Genomic DNA, 15,092 nt, shown 5'->3' with positions numbered 1-15,092 from the left:
CCCAGCTGAAATTAGCTGAAAGTAGCTGAAAAAAATTGCACCAATAACATAGGTCATAGCACTCTTCTCCTGAACGAGCTGAACATTTTGATGATTTGTTGAAATAGCACAAAAATTGTCGAACGAGAACGATGCTGAAATGGAAAAAAAATGGATCACAATATGTGAATGCTTCATAAGTATTCACATAACAAGACATCAGTTCATGTCATCACCCACCTGTTTGAAGACAGCCACAATGATCCCAGTCCCAAAAAGCTTTACAGTGACTGGTCTGAATGACTATCGGCCAGTGGCCCTCACCCCGATAGTCGCTAAATGCTTCGAAAAACTGGTCATGACTCACATCAAAACAACCATCAACATCAACGAGGACCCTCATCATTATGCATACCGTGAGAACCGATCAACAGAGGATGTCATCTCTTCTGTGGTCCACACTGCGCTCAACCACCTGGAGCAGAAAGACTCTTACGTCCGTATGCTCTTTGTGGACTTCACATCTGCCTTCAACACCATGATCCCCCAAACCCTGATGGACAAACTATTCATACTAGGACTAAGCCTCTCCATTTGCAACTGGGTACTAGACTTCTTAACAGACCACAGTTGATCCACAACTTCTTCTCCTCCATCGTAACCCTCAGCACTGGTTCTCCTCAGGGATGTATGTTGAGCCCCCTCCTGTTTACTCTATTCACGTATGATTGTGCAGCTACCCATCCAGGCTGTCACATTGTAAAGTTTGCAGATGATACAGTGGTGGTGGGATGCATCATAAACAATGATGAGTCCAGCTACAGGCAAGAGGTGGAACACCTGGAGAGCTGGTGCAAAGAGAATAACCTTCACATCAATGTGAAGAAGACGAAGGAGATGATTGTGGACTTCAGAAGGAACTAACACACCTACACCACCCTGAACATAAGAGGATCTGCAGTGGAAGTGGTCTCCAGCTACAAGTTCTTGGGTGTACACCTGAATGACAACCTCAGCTGGAGCAACAACACCACCAGCCTGATCAAGAAAGCTCATCAGAGACTCTACTTCCTTAGGCGGCTGAGACGAGCTGGTCTGGGAAGCTCAGTCCTCACCTCCTAATACAGGTGTGCAGTGGAGAGCATCCTGTGCTCCAGCATCAACGTGTGGCTTGGAGGCTGCACAGCTGCAGAAAGAAAAGCTCTGCAGAGAGTGGTGAAGGCTGCACAGAAGACTGTTGGAGTCAGTCTCCCCACCATCGCAGAAATCTACACCTCCAGATGCAGGAAGAGGGCCACCTGCATCATGAAGGACCCCACTCACCCAGCACACACACTTTTTGTCCCGCTCCGCTCAGTAAGGAGGTTGAGGAGCATTAAGTGTAGACCCACTAGACTGAGGAACAGCTTCTACCCTGAGACTGTTAGACTCATGAATATCTAACCAGAATAATCACTGTGAAAAAATCACATCATGTTGCTGCTGATCCGTTTCATGTTGCTGCTGATCTGTTTCATGTTGATGTGTTCATGCGTGCTCATCTGCTCATACAGACTCGTGCTCATGTTTGTGCTGCTGTTCAACGTAATGTTTATATGCTATTAGTGTTTAATGTATTTTTAGTTGATGTTTTTCTAGTTCATATCTTAGATCTTATTACTGTTTTTCTTTTACATTTTATTGTTGGATGTAACTGGGACCCTGTGTACATAATTTCACTCCACCATATGTACCACATGTGCTGCGAATGACAATAAATAATCTCTGAATCTGACTCTGATGTCCAGGATGACTAGCTGTCATTTGCAGGCAGACTCTGTTGCTATTGATTGTAAATGGACATAAACATGAACTCTTCACCCCGCTCCAGATCTGTTAGGACAAATGTGCACAAGAAATGAGAAGGTCAGAGCATACGATGGTTTTGTTCATTGAAAGGTTGTGGAGAAAATTTACCATTTCATGACCTACTTTCAGATTCCTGATGTAAAATCATGAAGAAAATTACACTAATTAGGTTGGATGTTTTGTTTCTTTGATTTTGCTTATTATATTTTCAAACAAAATTGAAGTGCTCATTTGTTATTTTTTTCCCCATACATGAGAGAAATAATAAATGAGGAAAAAAATAGTTTATTCTTGAAATCTCTGTTCTTAGTCAACGTAAAATATGTAAACATTGGAAGGCACAATTACATTCCCTTCAAAATTTTCCATCTGGATAATTTCTGCAGATACTCTTAATCTCTGTAGGAGACAGGAGGTGAAATATTTTACCTTAAATGCACATTTTTTACTTTGATCTTTGCTCGGACACCTATTCCCATAATTTCTCACCTATAGCTCTTTATTCATCACCTCTAACTGCCAAACTTATAATAATAATAGTATGCACTGCTGTTTGAATGACTTCCAGAAAGTAAAGGTCAACAACCTCACTTTACACAAACGTTTCTAATGTGTAATGCTTAAAACATAAAAAAGCAACCGATCCCAAAGGGAATAAAAAGCTCCAACACAGACAACAATCATTCCATCTCATAGATTCTTGTATTTTTGCCAACAGAACATCTTGCTGGTTCAGAGGCAGATGTTCGTAATTGATGATTCTCTGGACAACTTCCGTAAAGTTCTCAAGAGCTACATCGATGCCACCTCAGCCGACTCCGACAACTTGCAGTGAGTGCCTTTCTTATTCCAAATACAGCAAAAGCTCTTTCAGACCGTGTCAGGTTCTGCTGCCGCGGCACCTTTTCAAGCGTCGAACAATGCTGAATCAGGGCGGCTGAATTGTCAGCACTGCCAGAGCCGATGCAGAGAATGAAAGAATTTTTTATCAGCTTGTTTTGTGGTTACACAGAGTGCGAACAACTTGATAACGTGTATTGTTATAGTAATATTTATCAGTTTTACAAAGTAACAATCCCTTTTTTTCTATGAAAACAAGCTGTCTTGCTGTCTTTTCTTTCCCTAGACAGAATTTGATAATTCTCTAAAGAATAAAAAAGGTCTTATGCATTTCACTTCTTCTTCTTACCTCAATCTTTTTTTTTTTTTTTTTTGCTCTGTCAGTGTGTCTGTTCAGAAGCTCCCGGGAAAGTCGTGCTACATAATATATGAGTTCTGGCAAGATCGTATCTCCTGGATGAGGTTGGTACAGTGTGTGTGTCTCTATTAGATATTGGCAGACTGTTTGGCACTTTTGTACTTCTTGATGGAAATGTTCCCCCACCAGTGAGGATGAGCAGATGGCCCATATCTCTGTCCACACACAACATAGAACAGAACATGCAAACTCCACCCAGAAAGGCTCCTGGGCTGGGATTTGAACCAGGGACCTGCTTGCTGAGAGGCAGCAGGTCTACCAGCTGTGCCACCATGCTGCCCGACTTTCAGATCACTTATGTCTAATAAACTTGAGCTATGTGCTCTTTTAAATGTGTTCAGTATACCTAGACTGGGACTAACCTGTTTAAATAAAGGTTGAATGAAGAACAGCACAAACGTTCTTTTATCCATTTTTTTTTTCTGACACGTGATGGTTTGTATATTTCTGTGATGTCTCTGTAGTTATCTTCAGACCAACAGCAGCAAGGATTTCCAGCGCTGCGTCATTGACATGCTGGAGGACGCTGAAGTTGTTTCTACCATGTTGCTCCCAGGTTAGGATTTGTGTTTCGCTACTGCTTCCACACTCATACACATGAATCTACATTTTAAAGGAAACATTGCACGCCTTTTCTTTTTGAAATATATCATAATCCTGAGGTTTAAATAAAACTCATGTGACTTCTTGCTTGGTCACCATGCTGCAGAGTTACAGAACATGCGCTGCACTTATTTCCAGTTGATTTAAAGGTGTGGTAACACACCAGTCTCCAATTCTCTCCTTGTGTTTTGGTGTTTAGTTAAATAATCTCAGTAATTCTATAATTATGACGTGAACCAGCTGTGATAAAAACAAATAAATGCATCATCAAATGTAAATAGTTATTTAAAAATGATTCAACAGTTTAATAATGATTGTCATACTCCATCCATCCATTCATCCATTATCTTTTACCCGCTTCTTCCTTTTTGGGGCCACAGGGGTCACTGGTGTCCATGTCCAGCCATCACTGTGCAAGAGGTGGGGGACACCCTGGACAGGTCTCCAGTCCATCACAGGGACACATCGAGACAAACGAGACAAACAACCATTCACTCTCTGACTCACACCTAGGGACAATTTAGAGTTACCAATCAGCCTAACATGCATGTTTTTGGTCTGTGGGAGGAAACCGGAGCACCCGGAGAAAACCCACGCATGCACGGAGAGAACATGCAAACTCCACTCAGAAAGGTCCCTGGCCAGGATTTGAACCAGCGACCTTCTCACTAAGATGCATCAGCTCTACCAACTGAACCACCATATCCTTCAGGTTTTCTAAATCGGAAGGGCAGTAAACAAAAACTTAATTTAACACCTATATTTTCAGTTTAATTTCAATAGAAAATTAACTTTTTGTTTGTTTGTTTAATATCATCAAATATATAACACAGGACTATCTGCACAGCTATATTTCCAAAATGACTAAAACGGTGAAAGGAGGGTTTTATATTTGGAAAAGTGACTTGCACATGACGCACGCACACATTCTGCACTCTGCTCGTTATCACATCATTGACTGCAGCGCTCGGCACAGTCGCATGATTCACTGCCACTCGAGCTCAGGCCACTGCCGTGACGCTCTCATCTAGACTTTTGATTAATTTTTTTTGTCGGCGACTCTGAACTACATGCGCCTCGAAAAGCAGCAGCGTTGCTTATTATTTCTGCGTGTCTGCTTTCATTGGAGTGATGATGATTTAGCTTTGTGGGCTGCGTTAGTTTTGCTCGTTGCTAGGTTACTTTTTACACGTTTGTTGACTTCCACATCTGCGCCCGCCATGATTGCATCCTTACCACTTATTATAATAATATAATATTGATCATATTTGTAAGAATCACATGATGAACAAGAACTAAAAAAGAGCAAATTGGTTTTGTTTTAGGTAGTTTGTAAATGGAACCATATTTTAAAACAAAACTACCTCAAATCTTAGATGCAGAAAATACTTTAAAATATTATATGAAGGTATTTGCATGTGTGGTTTATAAGTCACTGTTTTTTATTTGATATTTTTTTAAATAATGCAGCTTTTTTGGTTAAAAAATATTAAATTAAATGGCTTCCAAGGTATTGTGTATCACGTTGCACTCATTTTGATGACGAGGGATGGTGGTTTATGAGATCCACATCAAAGAAGCAGGACAGGTCAGACCCTGGAGGCAATAATGGAAAAGCAAATAAAACACAACTTTCTGCTGCTTCAGAAAGGTGCCGTGAAATATTATTTATTGTGCTGAAAGGTCACAAGGACCTGCCTTCATTTCTTTTTCTCGGAAAATGTTGCACAAGCAGGCAGGTGTTTATAAAGACATATTTCTTATCAATATTCAGCTGACAATGCTTCAAAATCATCTAACATGTTTTTTTTTTTTTGTTGTTGTTGTTTTTTACTTATAGATGGATTTAGCCTAGAGCATGTCCTTTTATGAACACATTTATAATTGGCTTTATTTTTTTTTGTGTGAAATTTGAGCTGGTTAGTATCTTTCTTTTATCTGTTTAGTATCTGAATATTAAAATTTATAATAAATGAGTCATAAAGGCTGAAAACAGGGTTCAAACATGCAGTGCACTCCTGCTCAATGCACGTTTAACAAAACAAACAAAAATATATATTTTTGAGGAGCTCATGAAAATACAAAAGAGCATTTACTAAAAAATGTTGAGTATTCGCTGAATGTTTTGGTTTTGGTAGACTTAAATTAAATTTAGCTTGCACACAGTAACAACAGAACATGTGCGCACATTTAGACATCTTATTTGTACCTGTTTTTTCCGGCGTATAAGTCGCTCCAGAGAATAAGTTGCATCAGTCAAAAAAAAAGCATCATGAAGAGGAAAATATATATAAGGCGCATTTATTTTGCGTCACCGCTGACCCGTCGCGTTTATTATGTGTTTATTTAATGGCCAAAACAGCTTAATTTCACCTGGGCGGCGTGGCGCCATCCATCCATCCATTCATCCATCCATCCATTCATCCATCCATCCATCCATCCATCCATTGTGGCTGGAGCTGTGAGCTCTCCATCGTTCCTCTACCTGCACCACCTGAGTGAAGTGAGTTTGCACAGGAGGACTCACTGTTGTAGTTCAAAATTTAAAGCATCAGTCAAAAATGATGTTATGAATATGGAAAAAAAAAGTACAGTATATGTCGCTTTGGCGTATAGGTCGCAGGACTTACAAATCTGTGTAAAAACTGTGACTTATATGCCGGAAAATCCAGTAGTTTAATTGCTTCTCTCCGTTAAGTTGTAATTTTCCAACATGTTTCTTAGGCTGGCTGAGATAAATGGGTGTGATTTGGAGAAATCAGAGTCAGAGAGTCAAAGTCAGAGTTTCTTTATTGTCGTTCCACCACATGTAGTACATGTGGTGGAACGACACAGGGTACACAGGGTCCCAGTTACATCCAATAATAAAATGTAAAAGAAAATCAGTAATAAGATCTAAGATATGAACTAAGAAAAAACATCAATTAAATATACACTAAGCACTAACAGCATAAAAACAATATGCCAAACAGCAGCACGAACATGAGTCTGTGTGAGCAGATGACCACGCATGAACACCCCAACATGAAACAGATCAGCAGCAACATGAAACAGATCAGCAGCAACATGATGTGATTTTTCACAGTGGTTATTCTGGTTAGAGATTCATGAGTCTAACAGCCTCAGGGTAGAAGCTGTTCCTCAGTCTAGTGGTTCTACACTTAATGCTCCTTAACCCCCTTCCTGAGGGGAGCGGGGCAAAACGTGTGTGTGCTGGGTGAGTGGGGTCCTTCAGGATGCAGGTGGCCCTTTTCCTGCATCTGGTGGTGTAGATGTCTGGAAATCAGGAAATTAATTAAATATTAGCTAGATGAACACATTTTTAAATAACTCCTATAAACAGTACTGAACACGAGTTAAGCAACACATGAGTGTGACGTGGGCTTCATTCTGTTTTTCTCTCTCTGTTTGCGTTTCCTCAGCTTCCTGGTGGATTATGACTAACAACTGAATCGACTGTCACATCCACAGCCTGCAGAGTCACACGGACTTAGACGCCCTGGTGCATCGTCCCACCTCCCCATATGCACTCTGACACACACACCCACACACACATATTCAGTGAGGAATTAAAAAGGTTTATGGATATTTCAACACAAATAATTTTGCATCTGCATTTGCTAATGTTCCAGTTTCTGATCCCTCCTTTCTTCTTTTTTTTTTTTGTGCCGCTTGTGTAAAAAGGCTTTGCTGCAGTCCTTGGACTGTATGTACGTAAACTCAAAGTAGCTGTTTATGTGTAATGCAGAAGACCTGTTCTGAATCTTCCAGTTTTCTCTGACTTGTGCTATGGCCTCCTTTCTCTTGAAGTATTTGCTTGATATTATGCTAATAGAGAACAGCCCAAAACACACAAGGCTATTAGATTTAACTATTTTGTAGTGCAATGATGGATTTAGCAGTTGGGTGCATTTATTACTTGTTGAAAAATAAGCATCAGTATGTGGATATGAATAAAACTGGATCCTATATGTCCATGTTGATGTAAATATTGTATAATACTGAAGCATGGTTTTGCTTTCAATAAACAGTCCTTTTGTCATGTTCACATAATTTAAAAATAATATGCTACTGTTGCTTATCTATTGCTAAATGTACAAGTGTTCAATTATTATACCACTTACAATTTTTCAATCATCGATGAGCCACAGTCTTCAATCTCAAATGTAAAAAGGTACGTCTTTAAAAATGTGCATAATAAAGAAAACGAATTATTTAGAAAAGTGTTCATGGTTGTTGCTAAGTTATAACAGAAGAATATCTGCGTTAATTTCTATTTTGTTCACAGTAGAGTTTTTATCTGTACATACAGAATTGACAAACTGGAGCGTGTGTAAATATTTCTGTTGTGGTCGGCACCACTGAATGACTGAAAACTATAATAAAAGTGTTGCAGATTCTGTGTTTGTTTGAAAGATTGCTTTAGGGTTTGACTGTATTTTAATTATACATTCAGCTACTTTGAAGCATTTTATTAGCATTGGCTGATTTCAATAATCTCATATTATTTAATTTAGTTCAGATAATTTATATTAAATTACACCATCAATTCACAACCTAAAGGTCATAAACAGCTAAATTAACCAGTTAAAATCACATACAATTTCTAAATAATTCTATTTCAGAACAGTTATTTTCAAAGCAGCTCTACATTTATAAAAAATTAAAAAAAACTCATGCCTTTTTTTTATTATTTTTAAAATAATCTATTAAAGAAAAATGGTAAATCAGTTTAGGTTTGTGAAAGCGAACACAGAGGTTTGAGATTTATCTTCTTCATCTAAAGCAAAGTTTTCTCAAAGAGCTCCATATATTGGTCTATATTGAGTTTCAGCCTCATAAATATAACATTTAAAATATTGTCACCAAATAAATGAATAAAAACGCTCTAAAAATGCTAAGTACTCTTCCTTATCTGCACCAAACCTCTGACAAACACAGTGAGAAACTAAATGACATACAGACTGGAGGATTCAGCAGTTTGTTTCCACCAAACGTTAAGAAAATAGAGCAAAAAGAAAGTTGCATGCTTTCAAATGAATTCTAATGTTTCATATTGTGTACTAACCGTACACATCCTGGTCCTACTGTGAACCATGACATGGGCACAAAATCAAAACCATTATAAAGACAAAAGTGCCAAAGCTAAACAAATTAACTTTTGATGCCTAAATCAAACGACATACGTTAAACAGTGATGGAAAATTAAAAGATTCTAACACAAACTGACCACGAATAGTATTTATTTATACCTGAGATAAACACAGTTTTCATATAAAACAGTGTCAGACACTTTCATATTTTACTTTGTATCAATTTATGCCAACTGAAGGAGTCTCCTCTCAATTTCTTACACTGTGGTGAAAATGTGCCTCAGCTGGATTAAACTGGTTCGTCTTGGAGCAGCCTCATTAAACAGAAGTCATCTCAGGGCACTGAACAGAAACATTCATATACATAAAACGTAAGTTAATAACATGATTTATCTGAGGAGCAGACTGCTTTGAGTTTAATGCCATCACAGAACTCTCATCCTGAGCAAGCATGAAGGCGACAGTGGGAAGGAAAAACTCCCTCATGAGGAAGAAACCTTTAGCAGAATCAGGCTCAGGACAAGTGACCATCTCCTTCGACCAGCTGGGTTTGAGAGAACAGGAATGAGATCCCAGTTCCAAAGGTGTTTTAGCAGCAGCCCCCATTGACCAAAAGTGTAGCTGTGCTTTCCAGACCCTCCCAGACATTTTCACAAACATCAACACAGATTTGCATTTCATTAATAATAAAATGTAATAAAATGATTTTACAGGAAATCATTTGGATTCATTAACTCATCCCAGAGTTGCATGACTTGGTACCCCCTCCGTGTCTATTTCAGCCTGAACTTTGAAAACCAATTGACAACAGAGTTGAGCCACATGCACGCAATTTACATCTTAATTCTAGTCTCCAATGACTCATTTCAAAGGCTGCGTTACTGCAGTCATTTATTCTTATCAACACTCCTAACCCTCCTATGCCTTCATATGACAGGTCTTTCTCCGCACCAGCTGAGAAGCAGCTATCAGAGCGTAATTATATCAAAACGCCATCATCCAGTCTTTTTGTCTGTGCAAAAACCCCTTGTATATGGAGGGTGATAAAAACAACTTTATATAAAGGTAAGGGTCAGGTGAGAAATGTGCAGAAATGATCATGTCAGTCTAAATTAAATCGTCACAGTGAAAATACCGTGATCTTACAGCTGAACTTTAGACCTTCAACTGTAAAATGAGAGTTATTTCCAAGGAAAATAAGGCCAGGAAAGTGGTAGAAGTTTTGCTGACAATCAGAGAAAAGACACACCCACTCAGCAACTGGGCAGCTGGGTTTCATGAGTGGTTCTAAAATGGTCATTATGGCTCTCTGTGTATGATGATAACTGTCACATGTAGTTTCATCACAATAAACAGCTATCTCTCGCTGGGAGAAAAATAAAGAGACACTTTTTTTTTATCTTCACGCTGCTGCTTTATACATTCTTAGGCGGTAATGTACAAAGTACTAAAAGCCTTGAGAGCAAGGACAATCTTTAAAGCGACATCAATTACTCTGCCTCCAGCAAGAAGCTTGAATAAAAAGCTGTTGCCAGACATTCAGCACAATCAATCAAACATTTTCCTGTATATTGTGTTGGGAACTAGAGATTGTGCACCGCACAGTAAGATGCTTTGCTTTTCACAAAACAAAACAACAAAAAAAACTCCCACAAAATAGCACATCAACACAAACAAACTGTCGCTGTTTGCTGAATCCACTTCTGTTCTGAGCAGACTTTTGGCAAAAGAATGATCAAGTTAAAAATAACAGGACAGACACAGGAAGAAGAAGACAAATCTAACAATCTGCACCAGAATAAAGTACAGTATTTACATCCATTTAGCTCAGAGGCTTAAAGCAGGAAAAGTCCATCACATCAGCAACATGTATTTAGAACATTTTGTTGTCCTCGTTGAGTCCAACTAGCTTCTCGGGTAAAAACCAATGCATCAATCCTGTTACTACAAACGCAGCAACTCTGACAGCAATTATATCTCCAGAACAAATGAGTCATGTTTCATTTTTAGACCAACTCCAGTGTAAACACTTTGATTATGTTATTTGCCATAAACAACAGAGCCAAACAGCATTAGCTGCTTTGGTGTGTTGCTAAAAGCTAAACTCAGTAGATGCAAACTATATTTGTGATCAAATGTAACTAAAGCCATTTTAAGTTTTAATTACTTAGTTTAGTTTAGTAAGAAAAAAAAAGAAAACTCACTGCAATGCCACTGTAATTGGTAATATGTGACTTATCTGTGCTGCTGATTATCCATGCTGCTGATCTCATGCTGCTGATTATCCATGCGGCAGATTATCTCATGCTGCTGTATTAATTCGTATCCAATCTGCTCACCATAGACTCATGTTCAGGCTGCTGTTACGTCGTATTGTTTTACATTATTAGTGTTTAGAGTATATCCTGGATCTTTTATTGTACCGTCTGGTGTTCGTTTAGCATTTATCTTAGTGTATATCTTGGATCATTATTTCTTTTTATACTTTATATTTTGCTATTTTTGTGAGTTACTGGGTCCCTGAGTACATAATTTTGTTCCACCTCATGTACCAGATGTGATGCAAATGACAATAACGTTGAATTTGAACTTTAGTTACATACAAGCACATTGGCATGCACAAGAAGTGTTTTGTTGATCTTGAGCTTGTATGCTCTGAAATTTATTTCCAATACGCTTTAAACCAAACTGGGCTCCTGCAGGACCAAGATTAACCACAATGTGAACGTTACATTCATATGGACTCAGATTCCTCTGAAATGGCAATTATTCCACCAACCGTTCATTTAATCTTCTTAAAAGTTGCATTTAGTCAGGTTTTTATTCTGACCTATTGCACTACAACTTTTGTTCCATTCAAACAAAAGAAAAAATATATACATTAATGCAAAAAATAATGTGTTGTGCATTATGTCAGCCGGAGCACTACAGTACTGTATGTTAATGTGCAGACTCGGGTTTTGGTCTCTGCAGAGCTGCAACAGAGGGACATGTGGTGCACTATCTTGCACGCAGTGAGAATAGCAATGCCGCACACATTCATTGTTATTTTAACTGAATAGTTGCTGCAGATAAACAATTTGTTGATATGTTTTGTGCCTCTGCATTCTGAGAATATGACAAGCTCTGCATATCAATGAAAGTGCACATTTCTCCTTACACTCAGTGTGTTTTGATGGAGATGCATAATTCCTGAACTTCTTCAAATTGTTTGTGCCAATTTTGAAAACCACACATACACACACACTCACACAAGTGTGCACAGAAAAGAGGCTGCATGGCAAATCATTGCTTTGATAGTTGGTGCTGGACGTTTTGATGACATGATTAATACAAGCAAATAGAAGCGCTTGCATCTTTCCTCTCAGGCAGGCTGTCTTTTGAAAGGGCAGAAAACATAACCAGGGGAAATGAGGCTCAACCCATGTGTGTCCACACAGCGCAGAAAGCCTCATCAATCCTTAATTAAAAAAAAAATAAAAACACTAAAGCGTCACCACAAGATCCGCAAAACAAGCGATTGCAAACATTGCCTTTCAGCTAAAATTCACTTTAACTGAAAAATATTACTGTGTATTCAGTGAAACCTATATTTGTTTTTACATACATGCATTTGACTCTTTGATTTTTAAGACATTATGATGAAATAGTGTCAAATATTTTTATGTTGTTGCCCAGATGTTAAATAAGCTTTTAGATATACAAAGCGTTGATATTTATTTTCTGGCTGAATTAATTAGGTCTGTAAATTAAGTATAAATAAACAATGTATGTATGTATTTATGCATGTATGTATGTATGTATGTATGGTTGGATGGATGAAAAAAAAATTAAGCCACATATGTACCATTAATAATCTCATTCTGTTTAAGGTAAACTCAATAACAGAGTTCAGGTTTTTTTAAAACCCACCAGATTTAAGTTTATCTCATCTCCACAAAACTACTGTGATGCTCTCCTGTACCCAGACACAGTGAATGCACCTGATTTATTGTCTATTTTAGAGATTCAGCAGGGAATAGCTCAGTCTCTGTCATTTTTGTTGACAATACAGGCTTTTTGTGTTTGTCCTGGGAGAGAAAAGACTGAAACCACAGCAGAATGCAGTTTTCCTTCAGGGTACAACCCATTGAGTCTCTGCAGATTTGTTTTGCCTTTTGCTTTATCTCAATATGATACTGAAAAAAAAATCTCACCACCTACACCTTCTTTGATTTAGTTTGATTTATATTGATTTTTTTTTTTATAGTATTATATCTTAATAAATACAGTTTTCATTCTTGATTTAACTTTTCTTTTCATCGCTTGATGGTATCCTTCCTTTCTGGGGAGGGTGTCAGAAAAGGTGAGCACTAATGAATAGTCAAGGTTAAAACCTCGCTCACTTGTTTGAAATTAGAGTTCTCAACACAACAGTAATGCAGCTCTGCGCACCTCTCTGTTAACAGCAGGGAAGGGTAGAGAAAAAGCATTTTTAAATTCTCTTTGAAGCAGATGTCCTTAGCTCTGAGCTGCACAAACGCAGGACGTCTCTTCAAAAAGCCAGCAGCCAGGGCTGAGGTGACCACATGACATATGGTGCCCTGTTAAGATGTCTCCTTTTTTTCCTCACCTTTTGTTGTGAGGAGGAAAGAAACAAATCTAGCAACCTAAAGTCAAAATATGTCGCTTCATCAGGTCGGGATTTGGACTGTGGCAGAAAAGCACCACTATAGAAACAGATGGGGTAACACGCTACCCGTCTGTGCACTTTTAACTATATCTGAGAGATTCTTAACCAATTGTGCAGTATGTGAGGTTATATAACAGTTATTAATATAAAAATGGCCATGAAATAATTGTTCAGTTTACAGGGGAAGACAGTGATAGTCTTTAGTTGTGTGTGCTTCTGATCTTCTCAGAAATCCAATGTCGGGGGCCAAAGGTGGCAAAAGCAACAGCTGTTGTCCTATTCCATGCCTCAGTATCCGTTTTCTTCAAAAGGGAGACTTTGCTTGTGTGGGAGGTAACATGCTTAGAGGGCATCTAGCCTCTGAAACACTGAGTCACTTGTCCTTGTCTTCTTAGAAACGCCTGCAGACACGAGCGTTGCAATATAACTATTAGAACTTATTGCTCACGCACCCTTTTTGAAGCTCTTATAATTCACGTGTTTAATTTTTGGTTTAGTTTTATGCGGTGAGTGCTGAAGTTCAAACTCAGCGTCGGCACTGTGCAACGCTTAGTGTCAAAGTAAACCATCGCCGGCCCTGAAGAAAGCTGTTCATGATCGCAGGCTGTCAAAAATCAGTTGTTAATTTCACTGAAGGTGACAAAAACGGGTGTGATGTGAAACAGACAGATAGCGTTTCATCATCCTGACAAGATTTCACCGCCATGTGGTGTTTTAACATGAGGACTGTGACAGTTATTAGATGGTGACAGCTGTGCACGACCAAAATTAACCTTTTTTTTTTCTTTTTTTTTTACAGGATATTACAATATAAAAAGATTGACAGTATATTCTTCTTCATGCTCTACCGCTCAACAGTCTTGGACACTAAAATAGATTATAATAGATACATTTGGCTTCAGTTGTGTGTCTAATCAACTGTAGGCTTGTTTCTGGTAAAGTTAGGATAATATATAAACCTCAGGATGCAATGATTTGACATGATTTTCATTAAAAGCATATTTAGTTCTAATGAACACATTGGCATATTAAACAACCACAGTCAGCTTTCAGTGAGTTCATTTCGTTCAGCTTGATGTATGGAAAAAATCAGAATGAACTTTATTGTCATTGCACAGTTAAGCACAACGAAACACATTTCAGTGCAGCCGACCAAAGAAAACAGGGATGGACGGAAGTGCACGGAGGCTGCAGCTTCGCTGTGAAGCGCTGCTCTTCTCGTTTAGATTTTAAAAAAAGAGAGGAAAAACACGAGGAAAGAAAAAGGTATAAAAAAAGGTATCTCAAACTGTGTCCTAGACACACAGGACACAGTGTAAGGTAGCAAAAAAAAACCAAACCAAACTACCTCAGCACAAAAAAGCAACATAGAAAGACATAAGACATTTTGCGGGGGGGTGAGATTGTTTGTGGACACTGCCAGAAAGTTCCATAGTCCTGATAAAGATGGTGCAGTGTCTATCAGCTGGCTCAGCTTTGATAAGGGTTCCCGGGAGAGCAGAGCTTCCTGATTTACATATCCTCCAGGAGCAATTTGAGATAAGTTGGCCTATCCAAGGCCAAGTGGGGAAGCCAGTTTCAGATAAACAACAATTGTTTTGGGGAAGAATGACTCTACTGATTTCACGTCTGGCTTCAT

General features: G+C 38.5%; 1 protein-coding gene across 1 annotated transcript in view; it reads left to right on the top strand.

Annotated features, from left to right (window-relative positions):
* The window catches only part of necab3 (N-terminal EF-hand calcium binding protein 3), a 55,688-nt gene extending 48,381 nt beyond the window's left edge, over positions 1-7,307 (top strand). The window contains exons 9-12 of the mRNA XM_037679823.1: positions 2,546-2,658; positions 3,052-3,129; positions 3,550-3,641; positions 7,111-7,307. Coding sequence (XP_037535751.1) covers positions 2,546-2,658; positions 3,052-3,129; positions 3,550-3,641; positions 7,111-7,139 — 312 coding nt within the window. The 3' untranslated portion in view covers positions 7,140-7,307. The remainder of the gene's footprint in view (positions 1-2,545; positions 2,659-3,051; positions 3,130-3,549; positions 3,642-7,110) is intronic.
* The last annotated feature ends 7,785 nt before the right edge of the window (positions 7,308-15,092 follow it).

This window comes from Nematolebias whitei, chromosome 7, assembly GCF_014905685.2.
Source record: "Nematolebias whitei isolate Nwh7 chromosome 7, NemWhi1, whole genome shotgun sequence".
In the NCBI taxonomy this organism is placed as follows: domain Eukaryota; kingdom Metazoa; phylum Chordata; class Actinopteri; order Cyprinodontiformes; family Rivulidae; genus Nematolebias; species Nematolebias whitei.
The sequence above is the reverse complement of the archived record's forward strand: the minus strand, read 5'-3'. Positions and strand labels throughout refer to the sequence as shown.